Source organism: Mobula birostris, chromosome 9 (genome assembly GCF_030028105.1).
Source record: "Mobula birostris isolate sMobBir1 chromosome 9, sMobBir1.hap1, whole genome shotgun sequence".
In the NCBI taxonomy this organism is placed as follows: Eukaryota; Metazoa; Chordata; class Chondrichthyes; order Myliobatiformes; family Myliobatidae; genus Mobula; species Mobula birostris.
The window spans coordinates 134,936,534-134,951,882 of NC_092378.1; the positions used below are offsets into that span (position 1 = coordinate 134,936,534).

A 15,349-nucleotide genomic window follows, 5' to 3' on the forward strand; every position below is an offset into this window, starting at 1 on the left:
TTTTCCCAAGATAGAATCAGTCTTTAATAGAAGCTATGAATGACAACAAATAATTTGCACGGATAGTAAGGCATCCTAAATAAAGTCCCCATTTTTTAATATATCTTATTAAGATGCTGTCCTCTGAACATTTTCTTCAATAACATTTCGGTTTCTTCTCATCTGACTATCTGTGATCTGCTGCCAGTCTGAGGAGGAAAAATCTCCCTCTTGTTGTTGTCACCCTCTGCGTGTCCCACTAGAACCACCTTGTTTACATAGAAACTACGTCCAGTTTGTGTGCACAGATCCTATAGAAATGTCCTCTATGGTGTATTTTTACTTTTGTAGAAATGCAACTTTTACACATTGAATACCAGGAGTGTTGAAGCTATGGACTAACCAGCTATCCCAAAACTGTAAGCTCCTTTGGTTCCAGGGAGTTGGTATGGAGGCTGGATGTATGTTCTGAAGAGAGAGTCCCATTCTGTAAAATTGTTATCTCCAAAAAAGTATAGTGTATCTGTTCAAAAAAAATTTTTTAAAAATTAGTAGCTCATGAGCAAACTTTGATCCCACTATAACCATCCATGGAAATATTGTATTTAGTTTTTTTATAAAATGCTTGCGTTAAGCCTGGAGCCTAGTTACAAATAGCTTCAGTTCCCCCGAAGGCAGTAAGTCCCTTACTTTGACCAGCTGAAGTGCTTCCCTGCACAAAAAAATCTGAAAGAGGTCTCAACTCAGGCTGTTCTCAGTTTGAATCTTCAGTGCTAAAAATGGTATTGAGTGAGGGTTGGAAAGTAGATTTTTTTTAAAACATGCCTTTATGTGGAAACAAAAGTAATTCATTTTCATCTTTTGAGATAGTTCTCTTTAAAAGTGGAGGCACAAATAGAGTGCAAATGCAGGAAATCTGGAGCAACTCAGAATACTGGAGAAATTGCATGTTAAGCAGCTTCAATGGAGGAAAATGTACAGCCAATGTTTTGAGTTGAGACTCTTTGTTGGGACTGGGCAGAAAAAAGAGAAACAGTCTAAAAGGGTGAGAGGCAGGGGAAGAGTGGAAAGTAAAAAGCTGAGGAGATAGGTGGAAAAGATAAAGGACTGGAAAAAATAGAATTTGATAGGTCATGGAAAAAAAGTAAGGGGAAATGGAGGGTGGAATCTGTAGGTGATGGATAGATCAAGGGGATAGGGAAGGAGTAGGAGCAGAGGTGATGGAGTCAGTGGGATAAGGGAAAAGAAAAAGGAGATAAAAGAGAGTGGTTACTGAAACTTAGTAGTTTTCAATCTGAGGGCATGAACATAGATTTCTCTAAAACGGAATATCAGGTGCTATTCCTGTGGCCTCATTAGGGCATAGGAAAGGGAAGTGGAATTAAAATGGCTGGCCACCAGCAGATCCTGGCTATAGCAGTGGCTGGAGCGAAGGTGATTGACAAAATGATTCCCCAGTCCGTGTGGGGTCTTACTAACGTAGAGGAGGCCGCACCGGATGTAATAAAGGATACTGATGAATTCACATGTGAAAATACTGCTTCTCCTGCAAGTCCTGAGTGATAATGAAAGAGGTGGTGTAGGGGCAGATGTATCACTTAGTGCAGTTGCAGGTACAAGTCCTTTGAGGGGTATCAATTAATGCCCCACTTAACAGGGATGGAGCTCTCCTTGTCCTTACCTGATACCCACAGGCCTCTGCACCCAAATATTCTCTGCAACTTCTGCATTCTGACTTTCACCCTACAGTTCCTCTACCTATCTCCTTCCCTTTATTCTATGGTTCAATGTCCCATCTTGACTTAATCAGATTCCATTTTCTTCAGCCCTTCATATTTCCATCACCTCTCAGCTTCCTGCATTATTCCCACTCTACCCTCCAGCACCTAACTTTCCCCTGCACCTGGATTCAATTGTCCCCTACCATCTCTTGTTTCACCCCTCCCCCACCCTTTTATACTGGCTACCTCTCCCCTCTTTCTTTACAATCCTGACAAAAGGGCTCAACCCAAAAAATCAATTTCCTTCCATAAATACTGCCTGTCCTACTGAGTCCCTCCAGCATTTTGTGCATTGCTCTTTAAAAGTGGAATTTGAGATGACTTGTCATAGGATCAGATGTGAATGATATTTTATTATTGATAAACGTTTTGACAAGTTTGGAGCTGTTGACTGCATTACCAGATAAGTTTTTAAAAAAACTCACCACTACCCAAAGAATCCAAAGGCTGAGGCTTCATTATGTTCTCGACATATTCTTTAAAAGGAACATCAACTGTGAGAAAAGAAGGAAATTGATTTAACTATCGAAAGACAACTGCAGAACAAGCAAATACAGTTAACATGGCATTGTTTCACCAACACCTACATCTTGAATGGTGATGACCTGTAAGTAGTTCCTGTGGTGTGTTCCATTCAGCTAAGCCTTGTACATGGGACAGAATGCAAATTAGGAGAAATAAATTGGATTCATTAAATAAACTGAGCAAAGAGATTGGTGGCCTAAATGGTTGACAAAGGATGTTCTTTGGCTTGATAACATTAATTTTTATGACAAATGCACTACTTGTGATGATCCTCAACTGTCTAAATTTTACAATATTGTTTGTATTTTGAACAGATAATGCTCAAGTCCATTAGCACCGGTGAATATTTCAAGAGGTGGTCGTCCCACAGTTCAACAGTGCAGGCTGAACATAACTAGATAACTGCCAGGCAGACAAGATAAAACAAGCAGATAGTCCAGGAGCGTTCTCCCCACCCAAAGAGTATATCTTGCTCTCTGAACAGATCAATCCTTTCCCAGATTACAAACACCTGATTTATACATGTCTGTACCATCGAGCCACCATAACATTGTTAAATTCAAAAGTCTAAATTCAAATATACAGAACGTACATATGTTCCCATGAACAGCAGAACTAGGTTCTTTCAATTCTTCTTCAGTCTAATATACTTTTGATGCCATTCATTACAATACTGTATGATTTACCTCATCAAGTGATATTTGTGTACTTTCCAAGTTGTGGATAAAATTGACTTATCTTTAAAACAGAACCCGTTTGTTACCCAGGGATAAGCCCGTCTTGGGTTTTGAAGACTGTTACTGAAGGCGGCTCCCTGGGGAGTGTAGCCACAGTCAAGAGCACAGCACCATAGATGGCAGAATTGAATAGGGCAGGAGGAGAAAAGTCTTGAGATCAATAGGTACATGATATTCTATAGTACAAAAAAACTGACAGAAGATTCTGTGGTCACAGGACTAATTCCAGGATAGCGTGTTGCTTCCCTGGTGCTTGATATTGTTGATATCAGCCAGTAGCTGCAGTACATTCTGAACAGGGGAGGGTAAATAACTAGAGACCATGGTCCAACAATATAGGGATCATACCCTGTCGCATTTCAAGAAGCACAAGTTCAAAAATAACAACCTCCAAATTTATTTAGTGAGTGATGCCAGTGAGTACAAAAACAAGTAGGAGGATGGTGAAGATGAATGCAGTACTGAGAGATGGTGCACGAGGAGGGCTTTTGAACTCCGAAGCAATGCGGTTGTTTGTGAGGAAGGTGGGATCCGTACAGTCCGGATAGAAGCACCTTAACAGGCCCCAGACCAATATCCTTATGGACTGGATTGCTATTGCTGTAGGAGTGTAAAAGTGTAAAACTAGTTTGGTAAGTGGATAGAAAGCTGAGTTGGGGTTCAAAAAAGAGAAAGGCAGAATGGAAACTGTACAAAAAAATTATTAACAGTTTGGAAGGCAGGACAAGCAAAGGTTGGAAAGTAGAAAGGTATCAGGCTGTGCTTAACAGAATGCATTTAGTGAACAAGGCATGTGAACTGAAGCCATTGAAAACATAATACTTTAGCTAGGACAGACGAGAGGAGCAGGATTGACATCAAGATGAAGTTTGCAGATGATATTAAAATTAGCTGTACTGTTGATAAGAAGGAAGATTATAGGTTGCAAAAAGATACAGATGGTTTGGTCAATTAGACATTAAAGTACCGCCTATGGTGCTCACCACATTGCATATGCTCTAGTATTATCATGTTGCTTCTACAGAGAATCTTGCCAAGACTACAGCATTTTTGATATGAGGAAGGAATGGCTATGATGTTGTTTTCTTTGGAACAGAAAAAATTGAGGAAAAGTTAATTAGGGTGTATGTAGTTATGATAGGACTAGATACAGTAAATAGGAAAGATTTTTTCTAAGCAGGTTGGTCAATCACTAGGTGTGTTCATTTAAATTACTGATCAAAAGAGCAGATATTTAAGAACTTTTTCACTCAATGTGATAGGAGTTTTAACACGTTATAGAAATAGAAGCCTCATATTTGAAGAGAACTTGTTTGTGCATTTGAAGAACTGTAAATTGCAAGGATATATACAGTTGCAAAAAAAAAAGTTTGTGAACCCGTTACAATTACATGGTTTTCTTCATTATTTACTCAAAATATGGTCTGATCTTCAAATATGTCACAATAATAGACAAACACAATCTGCTTAAACTAATAACACACAAAAAATCTGTACTTCTCAGTACTGAGTACACCATTTGAACAATCATAGTCTAGGTTCAATAAAGTATGTGAACCTCTGGGTAATGCCTTCTACAAAAGCTATTTGGAATCAGGTGTCTCAATCAATGAGATGAGATTGGAGGTGTGGGTTGTGGAGGTGCCCTGCCCTTTAAAAAAGACACACAAAATCAGGTTACTGACACAGACTACGCTTCTCAAGAAAGATCTGTTTATGTGCACCATGCCTCGATCAAAACAACCTTCAGAGGACCTTAAAAGACGAATTGTAGAGATGTAGGGAGCTAGAAAAGGGTACAAAACACGTTTCTAAAGACCTGAGTGTTCATCAGTCCACAGTAAGAGAAATTGTCTCCAAATGGAGGTAATTCAGTACTGCTGCTACTCTCCCTTCGAGTGGGTATCCTACAAAGATCACATCAAAAGCACAATGTGTAATGCTGAAGGAGGTGAAAAAGAACCCAAGGGTAATAGCAAAGGACCTGTGGAAATCTCTAGAACTTGCTAAAGTCTCTGTTCATGTGTCCTCTACAAGAAAAGCACTGAACAAGAATGGTGTTCATGGAAGGACACCACAAAAGAAACCACTGCCCTCCAAAAAAACATTTCTATACATCTCAAGTTTGTGAAGACCACCTGGATGCGCCACAATACTTCTGGGACAATATTCTGTGCTCAGATGAAATAAAAGTTGAACATTTTGGCAGAAAGGTACACTGCTATGTTTGGAGGAAAAAGGGCACTGCACACCAAAATCTCATCCTAACTGTGAAGCATGGTGGAAGAAGCACCGTGGTTTAGGGCTGCTTTGCTGCCTCAGGGCCTAGACAGCTTGCAATTATTGAAGGAACAATGAATTCAAAATTGTATCAAGACATTTTACAAGAGAATGTCAATGAATGTCTGTCTCCTGAAGCTTAATAGAAGTGGATGGTGCAACAAGACAATGATCCAAAAGACATTAAAAAGAAGAAAATGTGTGTTTTGGAATGGTCAAGTCAGAGTCCAGATATTAACCCAATTGAGATTCTGTGGCATGACCTGAAGGGTGCTGTTCACACAAGGTATCCCAGAAATACTGATGAACTGAAAGAGTTTTGTATGGAAGAATGGTCTAAAATTCCTCCAAGCTGATGTGCAGGACTGATCAACAGTTACTGGAAATGTTTGGTTGAAGTTATTACTGTATGGAGGGGGCGGGGAGGAGGGGTGTCACACCAGTTACTGAAAGCAAAAGTTTACACACTTTTTTCAACAAATACACATGATATAGGATAATTTTCCTCAATAAACAAATGAGCAAGTATAATTTTTTTGTGTTATTTAATCGGGTTCTCTTTATCTAGTTTTAGGACTTGCGTGAAGATCTGTTCACATTTTAGGTCAAGTTTATGCACTAATAGAGAAAATTCTACAGGGTTCACAAACTTACTAACACCACTGTACCTATTGTTGGAAGGTGGAAACAGACCGGATCGCTATTTTTCAACTGGTATGAACATAAAGTCATAGAGTTATCCAACACAGCAGAAAAACCCTTTGGCCCAACTCGTCCATGTTACACTAGTTGTCTACCTGAACTAGTTCCATATCCTTCTAAACTTTCCTATATTATAATTGTACCTGCCTCTACAACAACTTACAACTGTTTGATCCATATACCCATCACTCCCAGGTTCCTTTTAAACCTTTTCCCTCTCACCATAAGCCTATGTCCTACAGTTTTAGATTCCCCTCCACAAGAAAAAGTTTGTGACATTACCTCCTGTGTTGCAAATTTTCTATAATTATTTTTCTACATATTGCATGGCAAGGACATTCATAATCTCAGGAATTTATAGTTCGGGAGTCCATTTCATTCATAAAGAGTCAAAAAGGAACTTTTTTGCTTCATCCCATGTTCTTACTTCTGGTCTATGGCTTTACAAATTACAGCATGCCAACTGCCACACTATTTATAGTAGTTCCTTGATTAACCTGTAGTTGAGACATGTTTTATAGAATTCCTGTAGCTCTCTGTTATAGTGGTTAGACCAGGAGTCTGAGGCCAATGAGATGAATTAACCCACAGAATTATGAACATTAGTGAATATAGTATTACCTAATAAAGAAAACAATAAGACATTTGTAAACATTATATTTTAAAAGATTAGGTAAGATATTTACTAAAAATACCTTTCTGATAGGAGTAAGTGTTTGCTGTGCTCAATCTCACCAAATGATTTCCAAACTTCTGCAGAAGCCTTTGCTTAGAGCAGAGAGCCCTGAAATGCTGCAAAATACAAACACAAAAAATACTTATCCACAGTAACACACACAAGATGCTGGAGGAACTCAGCAGGTCAGGCAGCATCTAGGGAAAGGAATGAGTTGATGTTTTGGGCCAAGACTCCTCAACAAAATACAGTTTTGCATTGTGGTTGACTGTGCCATTTCATTTTATCCAGGTATATCACTAATCCAGTATGCATTACTAATGAATGTTGTTGGCTTAATAATGCCATTGCTATTTTTCAACACTACAGGATGTGGAACAATAGACTGGCTTGCAAAGGAATAACAGGCTATTTTTTTAATTGAGCACTGATAATATAAATCTCACGACTGTAGTTTGAGATTAAAAATTGAACACAAGATTAAATTAGAGTCTTGAGCGCAATCAGATGACTAGGATAAGCAATTACATGTGTTTTCAGTAGCATAGCAACAATCAGCAGGTGGGTAGTATGATGGCTTGGTTCTGACTGCAACTTGAATAGGTCCAAGGAAACTGGACGTCATTTCATGAAAACAAAAGGAAAAACACTCATTCCTGTTTCAGAGCCGCCAGCATTGCAGTACATCATGGGAGAAATACAGATAATCTTCTGTAGTTCCAATAATTTGTCTGAAGCCAATGCGCACCTCAACCAATGTTTGTCCTGAAACCAACACCTCGGAGTTGAATGATGTCATTGTTTTCACTGGCAATAATATTTTGTGGCACATATGGTTACATGTTCAGAGAACTAATATTATAATGTACTTAAGAGATCATTTGTAATATATGAAGTATTTTGGATAATTTCCAAGAGTTCTTATCTCCACATAACACAAATGCAACTTTTATGTTCTTCCAGGCAGAGAAAAAAGTTTGAGTAGAATGTTATTGTTGTGATTTGAAAAAGCCACCTGAAAACTGAAAGAATGTCATTCAGGAAAGTACATAGAACATAGAAAAGTACAGCACAGTACAGGCCCTTCGGCCCACAATGTTGTGCCGACCCTCAAACCCTGCCTCCCATATAAGCCCCCACCTTAAATTTCTCTATATACCTGTCTAGTAGTCTCTTAAACTTCACTAGTGTATCTGCCTCCACCACTGACTCAGGCAGTGCATTCCACGCACCAACCACTCTCTGAGTAAAAAACTTTCCTCTAATATCCCCCTTGAACTTCCCACCCCTTACCTTAAAGCTATGGCCTCTTGTATTGAGCAGTGGTGCCCTGGGGAAGAGGTGCTGGCTATCCACTCTATCTATTCCTCTTATTATCTTGAACACCTATCATGTCTCCTCTCATCCTCCTCCTCTCCAAAGAGTAAAACCCTAGCTCCCTTAATCTCTGATCATAATGCATACTCTAAACCAGGCAGCATCCTGGTAAATCTCCTCTGTACCCTTCCCAATGCTTCCACATCCTTCCAATAGTGAGGCGACCAGAACTGGACACAGTACTCCAAGTGTGGCCTAACCAGAGTTTTATAGAGCTGCATCATTACATCGCGACTCTTAAACTCTATCCCTCGACTTATGAAAGCTAACACCCCATAAGCTTTCTTAACTACCCTATCCACCTGTGAGCCAACTTTCAGGGATCTGTGGACATGTACCCCCAGAACCCTCTGCTCCTCCACACTACCAAGTATCCTGCCATCTACTTTGTACTGTCTTGGGAGTTTGTCCTTCCAAAGTGTACCACCTCACACTTCTCCGGGTTGAACTCCATCTGCCACTTCTCAGCCCACTTCTGCATCCTATCAACGTCCCTCTGCAATCTTTGACAATCCTCTACACTATCTACAACACCACCAACCTTTGTGTCGTCTGCAAACTTGCCAATCCACCCTTCTACCCCAACATCCAGGTCGTTAATAAAAATCACGAAAAGTAGAGGTCCCAGAACAGATCCTTGTGGGACACCACTAGTCACAATCCTCCAATCTGAATGTACTCCCTCCACCACGACCCTCTGCCTTCTGCAGGCAAGCCAATTCTGAATCCACCTGGCCAAACTTCCCTGGATCCCATGCCTCCTGACTTTCTGAATAAGCCTACCGTGTGGAACCTTGTCAAATGCCTTACTAAAATCCATATAGATCACATCCACTGCACTACCCTCATCTATATGCCTGGTCACCTCCTCAAAAGATCTCAGGCTTGTTAGACATAATCTGCCCTTCACAAAGCTGACTGTCCCTGATTAGACCATGATTCTCTAAATGCCCAGAGATCCTATCTCTAAGAATCTTTTCCAACAGCTTTCCCACCACAGCCGTAAGGCTCACTGGTCTATAATTACCCGGACTATCCCTACTACCTTTTTTGAACAAGGGGACAACATTCGCCTCCTTCCAATCCTCCAGTACCATTCCCGTGGACAACGAGGACACAAAGATCTTAGCCAGAGGCTCAGCAATCTCTTCCCTCGCCTCGTGGAGCAGCCTGGGGAATATTCCGTCAGGCCCCGGGGACTTATCCATCCTAATGTATTTTAACAGCTCCAACACCTCCTCTCCCTTAATATCAACATGCTTCAGAACATCAACCTCACTCATATTGTCCTCACCATCATCAAGTTCCCTCTCATTGGTGAATACCGAAGAGAAGTATTCATTGAGGACCTCGTTCACTTCCATAGCCTCCAGGCACATCTTCCCATCTTTATCTCTAATCGTTCCTACCTTCACTCCTGTCATCCTTTTGTTCTTCACATAATTGAAGAATGCCTTGGGGTTTTCCTTTACCCTACTCGCCAAGGCCTTCTCATGCCCCCTTCTTGCTCTTCTCAGCCCCTTCTTAAGCTCCTTTCTTGCTTCCCTATATTCCTCAATAGACCCATCTGATCCCTGCTTCCTAAACCTCATGTATGCTGCCTTCTTCCACCTGACTAGATTTTCCACCTCACTTGTCACCCATGGTTCCTTCACCCTACCATTCTTTATCTTCCTCATCGGGACAAATTTATCCCTAACATCCTGCAAGGGATTTCAAAACATCGACCACATGTCCATAATACATTTCCCTGCAAAAACATCATCCCAATTCACACCCGCAAGTTCTAGCCTTATAGCCTCATAATTTGCCCTTCCCCAATTAAAAATTTTCTTGTCCTCTCTGATTCTGTCCTTTTCCATGTTAATGCTAAAGGCCAGGGAGCGGTGGTCACTGTCCCTCAGATACTCACCCACTGAGAGATCTGTGACCTGACCCGGTTCATTACCTAGTACTAGATCTAGTATGGCATTCCCCCTAGTCGGCCTGTCCATATACTGTGAAAGGAATCCGTCCTGGACATACTTAACAAACTCTGCCCCATCTAAAGTAGATTATCAATTCCTCAAAGAAGGGATTTTCCTGTAACAAGCTCGGTCTGGTGCCAAAAGTAGTTGCTGGGCCTCAAGGCAGAGGACATGACAGGTCTAGGCAGTGCCCTTCAGGAAATGTGCATGTCCTCTGAGTCAAACTAGAAAAGTTTTTCTCACAATTGGACTGAAACAGATAGTTATTCTCCATATAACTCAGAGGTTTAACAAGTGTTCAATATCATGAAAAGTTTTACTCGAGTAAACAGGGATCAGTATCTGGAAGGCAAAAACATAAGGCAAATAGTAAATTAACCAAAAGCAACACAAAAACAAACTCTGAGTCAAATTATTCTTTTCCCAAGAACACACACAGAACATGAAATACAGCACTTCAAAATGCAGCTTTTCATTGAGTTATATTTGGTCAGAAAATAGCACATTGAATATCACTCACCTCATTCTGTGGGAATCCTCGAAGAATAACTGGCCTTGAATATGCATACCTGTAAGATGTGGACATATTTACCTTTTTGCTTTAGGTTGGAATTATAAACATTTTACCTCTTTGGCTGCTATGTATGAGAAGGGATGGGATGTCTTAAGTTTAAATCAATGTTCCCAATACTAACTGAGCTTCACACACAACTGGGGCAACTCAGCAGGTCGGACAGCATCTGTGGAAACGATCAGAACGTCTCGGGTCAGAACCTTTTGTCCGGACTGAAGAGGGAAGGGGCAGAGACCCTATAAAGAAGGTGGGGGGAGGGTGGGAAGGAGAAGGCTGGTAGGTTCCAGGTGAAAAACCAGTAAGAGGAAAGATAAAGGGGTGGGGGAGGGGATAGGCAGGAGAGGTGAAGAAGGAATGGGGAAAGCACAATGGGTAGTAAAAGGAGGCGGAACCATGAGGGAGGTGATAGGCAGCTGGGGGAGGAGGCAGAGTGAAACTGGGATAGGGGAAGGGGGGGGGGGTAATTACCAGAAGTTGGAGAATTCTATGTTCATACCAAGGGGCTGGAGACTACTCAGACGGTATATGAGGTGTTGCTCCTCCAACCTGAGTTTAGCCTCATCATGGCAGTAGAGGAGGCCATGTATGGACATATTCAGATTGGAGGAGCAACACCTCATATGCTGTCTGGGTAGTCTCCAGCCCCTTGGTATGAACATTGAGTTCTCCAGCTTCCGATAATTCCCTCCCCCTATCCCAGTTTTACTCTGCCCCCTCCCCCAGCTGCCCACTACCTCCCTCATGGTTCCGCCTCCTTCTACTAACCATCATGTTTTCCCCTATTCCTTCTTCACCTTTCCTGTCTATCCCCTCCCTGCTTCCCCTCCCCCATCCGTTTATCTTTCCCCTTACTGGTTTTTCACCTGGAACCTACCAGCCTTCTCCTTCCCACCCTCCCCTCACCTTCTTTATAGGGCCTCTGCTCCTTCCCTCTTCAGTCCTGACGAAGGGTTCCGGCCCGAAATGTTGACTGATCGTTTCCACAGATGCTGCCCAACCTGTTGAGCTCCCCCAGCGGGTTGTGTGTGTTGCTTTGACCCCAGCATCTGCAGAGTATTTTATGTTTACTAACTGAACTTACTCTGGCAGTTGATTTTACTGATAAGTAGCATAGCAAGACTAACCATTTTCAAATATGTAGGCAATAAAATTCAAACACAAGACACCATGAATTGTTCCCAAATCCCCACTCAGCCCTTTCCTCAATTAAAATTTATTTTCCTGAGGAAGAAATCATTGTCCTGGCTTTAGACACATTGCAAACTATTTCCTGAGAAAACATTTGCTGATTTTGGCAACAATTGCCATCATTTAGGTTGCTAAGTCCCTAATAAATCATTGGCGAAATGGTAGCTAAGTTTCCTGGAGTACAATTTTTACCATAACATTGCATATTAAAAATAATCTGGTTGAAGACCAATATTGATCCTGTCAATAACAACATGTGAAAAGCATCTCATGTTTTCACTTTTCAAAGGATCTTGAACTATTCCCTTGATTTCCAATTAACACAAAATATTATTTTACTGACTTAATGCCAGAATTCATATAGGAGCAGGAGCGAGCCATTTGGTCCCTTGGCCCTGCTCTGCCATTTAACAAATTGATGCTGATCCTTTACTTCAGCACATAGTCCCATTAGCCCTGAAATCCATCCTTAGAAATCAAACACCGAGTTTCCATCCCTTTGCAGGTAGAGAAATCAAACAATTCATGAGCCTCTTAGTAGAGCAGTATCACTTTATTTCAGTCTTGGAACAGTTGATCTCTTGCTGAACTATGTTCCTGGTTCACGACATCTAGCTACCGGATACATCTTTTCTGCATCCACCTTTAGAACCCCTCAAAGAATTGTTGTACTCCTTCAATGCCAAGCAAAAACTTTTCTTTAGGTAAGGAGACCTAATATGTACACAAAACTTTAGGTGCAGTCTCACCAGGGCCCTATTCAACTGCAATAAGAAGGCTTTACTCTTGTATTCAAATCCTCTAGTAATGATGGGCAACATGTCATTTCTCTTCCTGACTGCCTGCTGCTGCTACTACATATTAGCTTTTAGTGACCAAAGTACTTGGACATTTGAACATCAAATCTTTCTAATATCTCATCATTTTGAAAGAACATCAGTCACCCTGAATCTTCAACCAAAGTTGCTAACCTCAGTTTTCCACAGTACACCATCTGCTGTGTTGTTGTCTAATCTTTCAGCTTTTCTTCATGCTGCTGAAGCCTCTTTGTATCTTTATCAGTGCTCTCAATGCCATTTGGTTTCAGGTTGTCAGTAGACTTTGAATTGTCACATTTGTCCTATCAGTCAAATTATTGGTATAGTCTGTAATTAGATGAGGTCCAAACAATTATCCCTGTGGCATCTCACTCATCGCAATTTGCCAACCTCAAAAGAATCAGTATTTCTATGATTTGTTTTCTATTAATCAACTCTAAATCTACACTAATTCATTATCCCCAATTCCACATGCTCTAACCTCATTCAGCAACCTCCTCTTCAGACCTTATCAACCTTTCTCAAAATCAACATGTACTGATATCCCTTCACCTATTTATCAGATACCTCCTCAGAGAACTTTGACAGATTACTCAAATATAATTTGGTTAATAAATCATAATTCTATGTTGTCTCCATCCATACATATTAAAATAATGTGTGAACCTCACATCCTTTATTATACTGACTACCATTTTTGCAAGTACTGTTGGTCTAACAGGTTGGTTGTTTTCTGTTTACTCTTTCTCTCCTTTCTTAAATGGTGGGCTCACTTTTGCTACCCTCTAATCTGCAGGAACCAGAATCTATAGAATTTCAGAAGATGATAAACTGAGCACCCATTATCTCCACAGATGTCTTTCAAAACTCTGTGATGTCGACCACTACATACTTCGGATTTAACAGTTTTCAGCCTCAGTAACATCCACAGTTATATTTCTTCATCAATTCCAACTTTTTTTTGCTTGGTTCTCCAATAATTCTAGTAGATTTTTTTGAAATCAAAGTATTGTTTAACTCCTCTGTCATGTCCCTATTTTCCATTGTGATCTCTCTATTCTTAGTAAGGAATTCATGCATTGTAGCTCCTAGATTCTATATTTTTCCCCCAATTTTTTTGCCAGCTTATTTTAATATTCTTAGTTTTCTTTTCCTTATTAAATTTCTTGGTCAACCTTTGTTAAAATATAAACAACTTTAACAGCGAAAAGACTCAGTTTCTTCTGGCAATTTAATGTACCTTTCCTTAGGAAAGTACAATCTTTAATCTCTCCATTTGCAGTTGGACCAATTTTTGTCCTTAAGGAATATATATTTCCAGTAAACACGGAAGCAAATGACTTGCCGTCATCTGTCTGCTTATATCCTTTAATATAGTTTCACATTCCACCCTACCCAAACTGTCCCTCGTTACCTTCTGGATTTCAGACAAAATAAATCACTTCTGAATTTACATGTTAAGCTCTATAATATCATGGACAATCTTTAGTAGGGGCCCCATCTACATCTTCTATTTGGAATCCCATTAACAACTCTCATCAATTTATTGCCCTTTCTGTTTCTTAGTTTCATCCAAGCTGATAAGGTGACTGCTAGCACATGGGTAAGAGTCAGTAATAAGGGTTTTACATGGATCTGTGGTGATCTCATAAAATTTCAGGCTACTTTGGAAATTGTAAACTCTAATCAAGAAAAAAGTTTGGTGTGTATCTTGCTTAGATTGAATCCCAGTAGTTTAAATGCTATTTGCAGTCACTGGGCAAAATTCAATATGTGGCTTGCGCCAAATTTCACAAATATTCCAAACCCTAGGGAATAAAGCAAATTATTTTGTCAAATAATTTTGTCCATAAATCATTCCACTGCTATGCCTTTTGTGCCATTATTTTTGAACCTAGGGACACCGGCATAAAGAATTGCTTAAATTTTATCACCACATATTTCATTGGGAGTTTGCGGAAATCAAAGTGATTATTTGAGCAAAGAGTAATGACAATGCAGGGTAAAGATTACAGGAAATTATAAAAACTAGCTCAAGTCCCTCATGTATAATGCCCCAGAACATGCTGGAGATTTCCAGTATCTTGTCATTTTCCATCAGTTTCAAGGACAATAGGATGAGATGCCTGGAGCAGAAATAGCAATGTGGCCATGCTTTGATATCATCCAATCCTTAGTCCAGAAGGGAGGAGTGTGCACTACATTTGACTATGAAAACATACCGATGAATAAATTCAGAATAAGTCAAAGAGTCTCTCACTTCCACACTGCATGATCCTTTGCCAACCATCCGCATGGCGTGATCTGTATGCCTGCAAAAATTGAGGTGCAAAAAAAATGTTATGCACATTTCAATTGGCGATTGTGATTTAAATATTCAAAACTATATCAGCATACATGCGTCCCCTGCTTTTCGAACGTTCGCTTTACGAAACCTCACTATTATGAAAAAAGAGTAGCGCGCGATAAAAAGCCGCGTGTGCCCCGAGCAGCCGCTCTCCCCCGGATTCGGAATGGCATTCTTGCTGGCATTGCTTAAACACATGCCTGTGAGCAGCCGTTTGCAAGACGAGTTCTATGGTATCGGAAGAGCCTGAAAGAGCTCGTAAGGGTGTTACACTTAGCGTAAAACTAGACATAATTAAGCGTTTAAATCGTGGTGAACGAAGTAAGGACAAGGTGAGTTTGGCTTGTGGAAGCTGACGAAGATGATGTTGAAGAGGTTTTGGCATCGCATGACCAAGA

General features: G+C 40.5%; 1 protein-coding gene across 2 annotated transcripts in view; it reads right to left on the reverse strand.

Moving 5' to 3' along the window:
• Positions 1 to 15,349, reverse strand: part of jmjd8 (jumonji domain containing 8) — a 63,315-nt gene that overhangs the window by 36,731 nt on the left and 11,235 nt on the right. For both annotated transcript variants that reach the window (XM_072268900.1, XM_072268898.1), the window contains exons 2-6: positions 14,827 to 14,916; positions 10,545 to 10,593; positions 6,700 to 6,796; positions 2,186 to 2,254; positions 383 to 502 (exon numbers count right to left, since the gene is read on the reverse strand). In XM_072268900.1, coding sequence (XP_072125001.1) covers positions 383 to 502; positions 2,186 to 2,254; positions 6,700 to 6,796; positions 10,545 to 10,593; positions 14,827 to 14,916 — 425 coding nt within the window. The remainder of the gene's footprint in view (positions 1 to 382; positions 503 to 2,185; positions 2,255 to 6,699; positions 6,797 to 10,544; positions 10,594 to 14,826; positions 14,917 to 15,349) is intronic.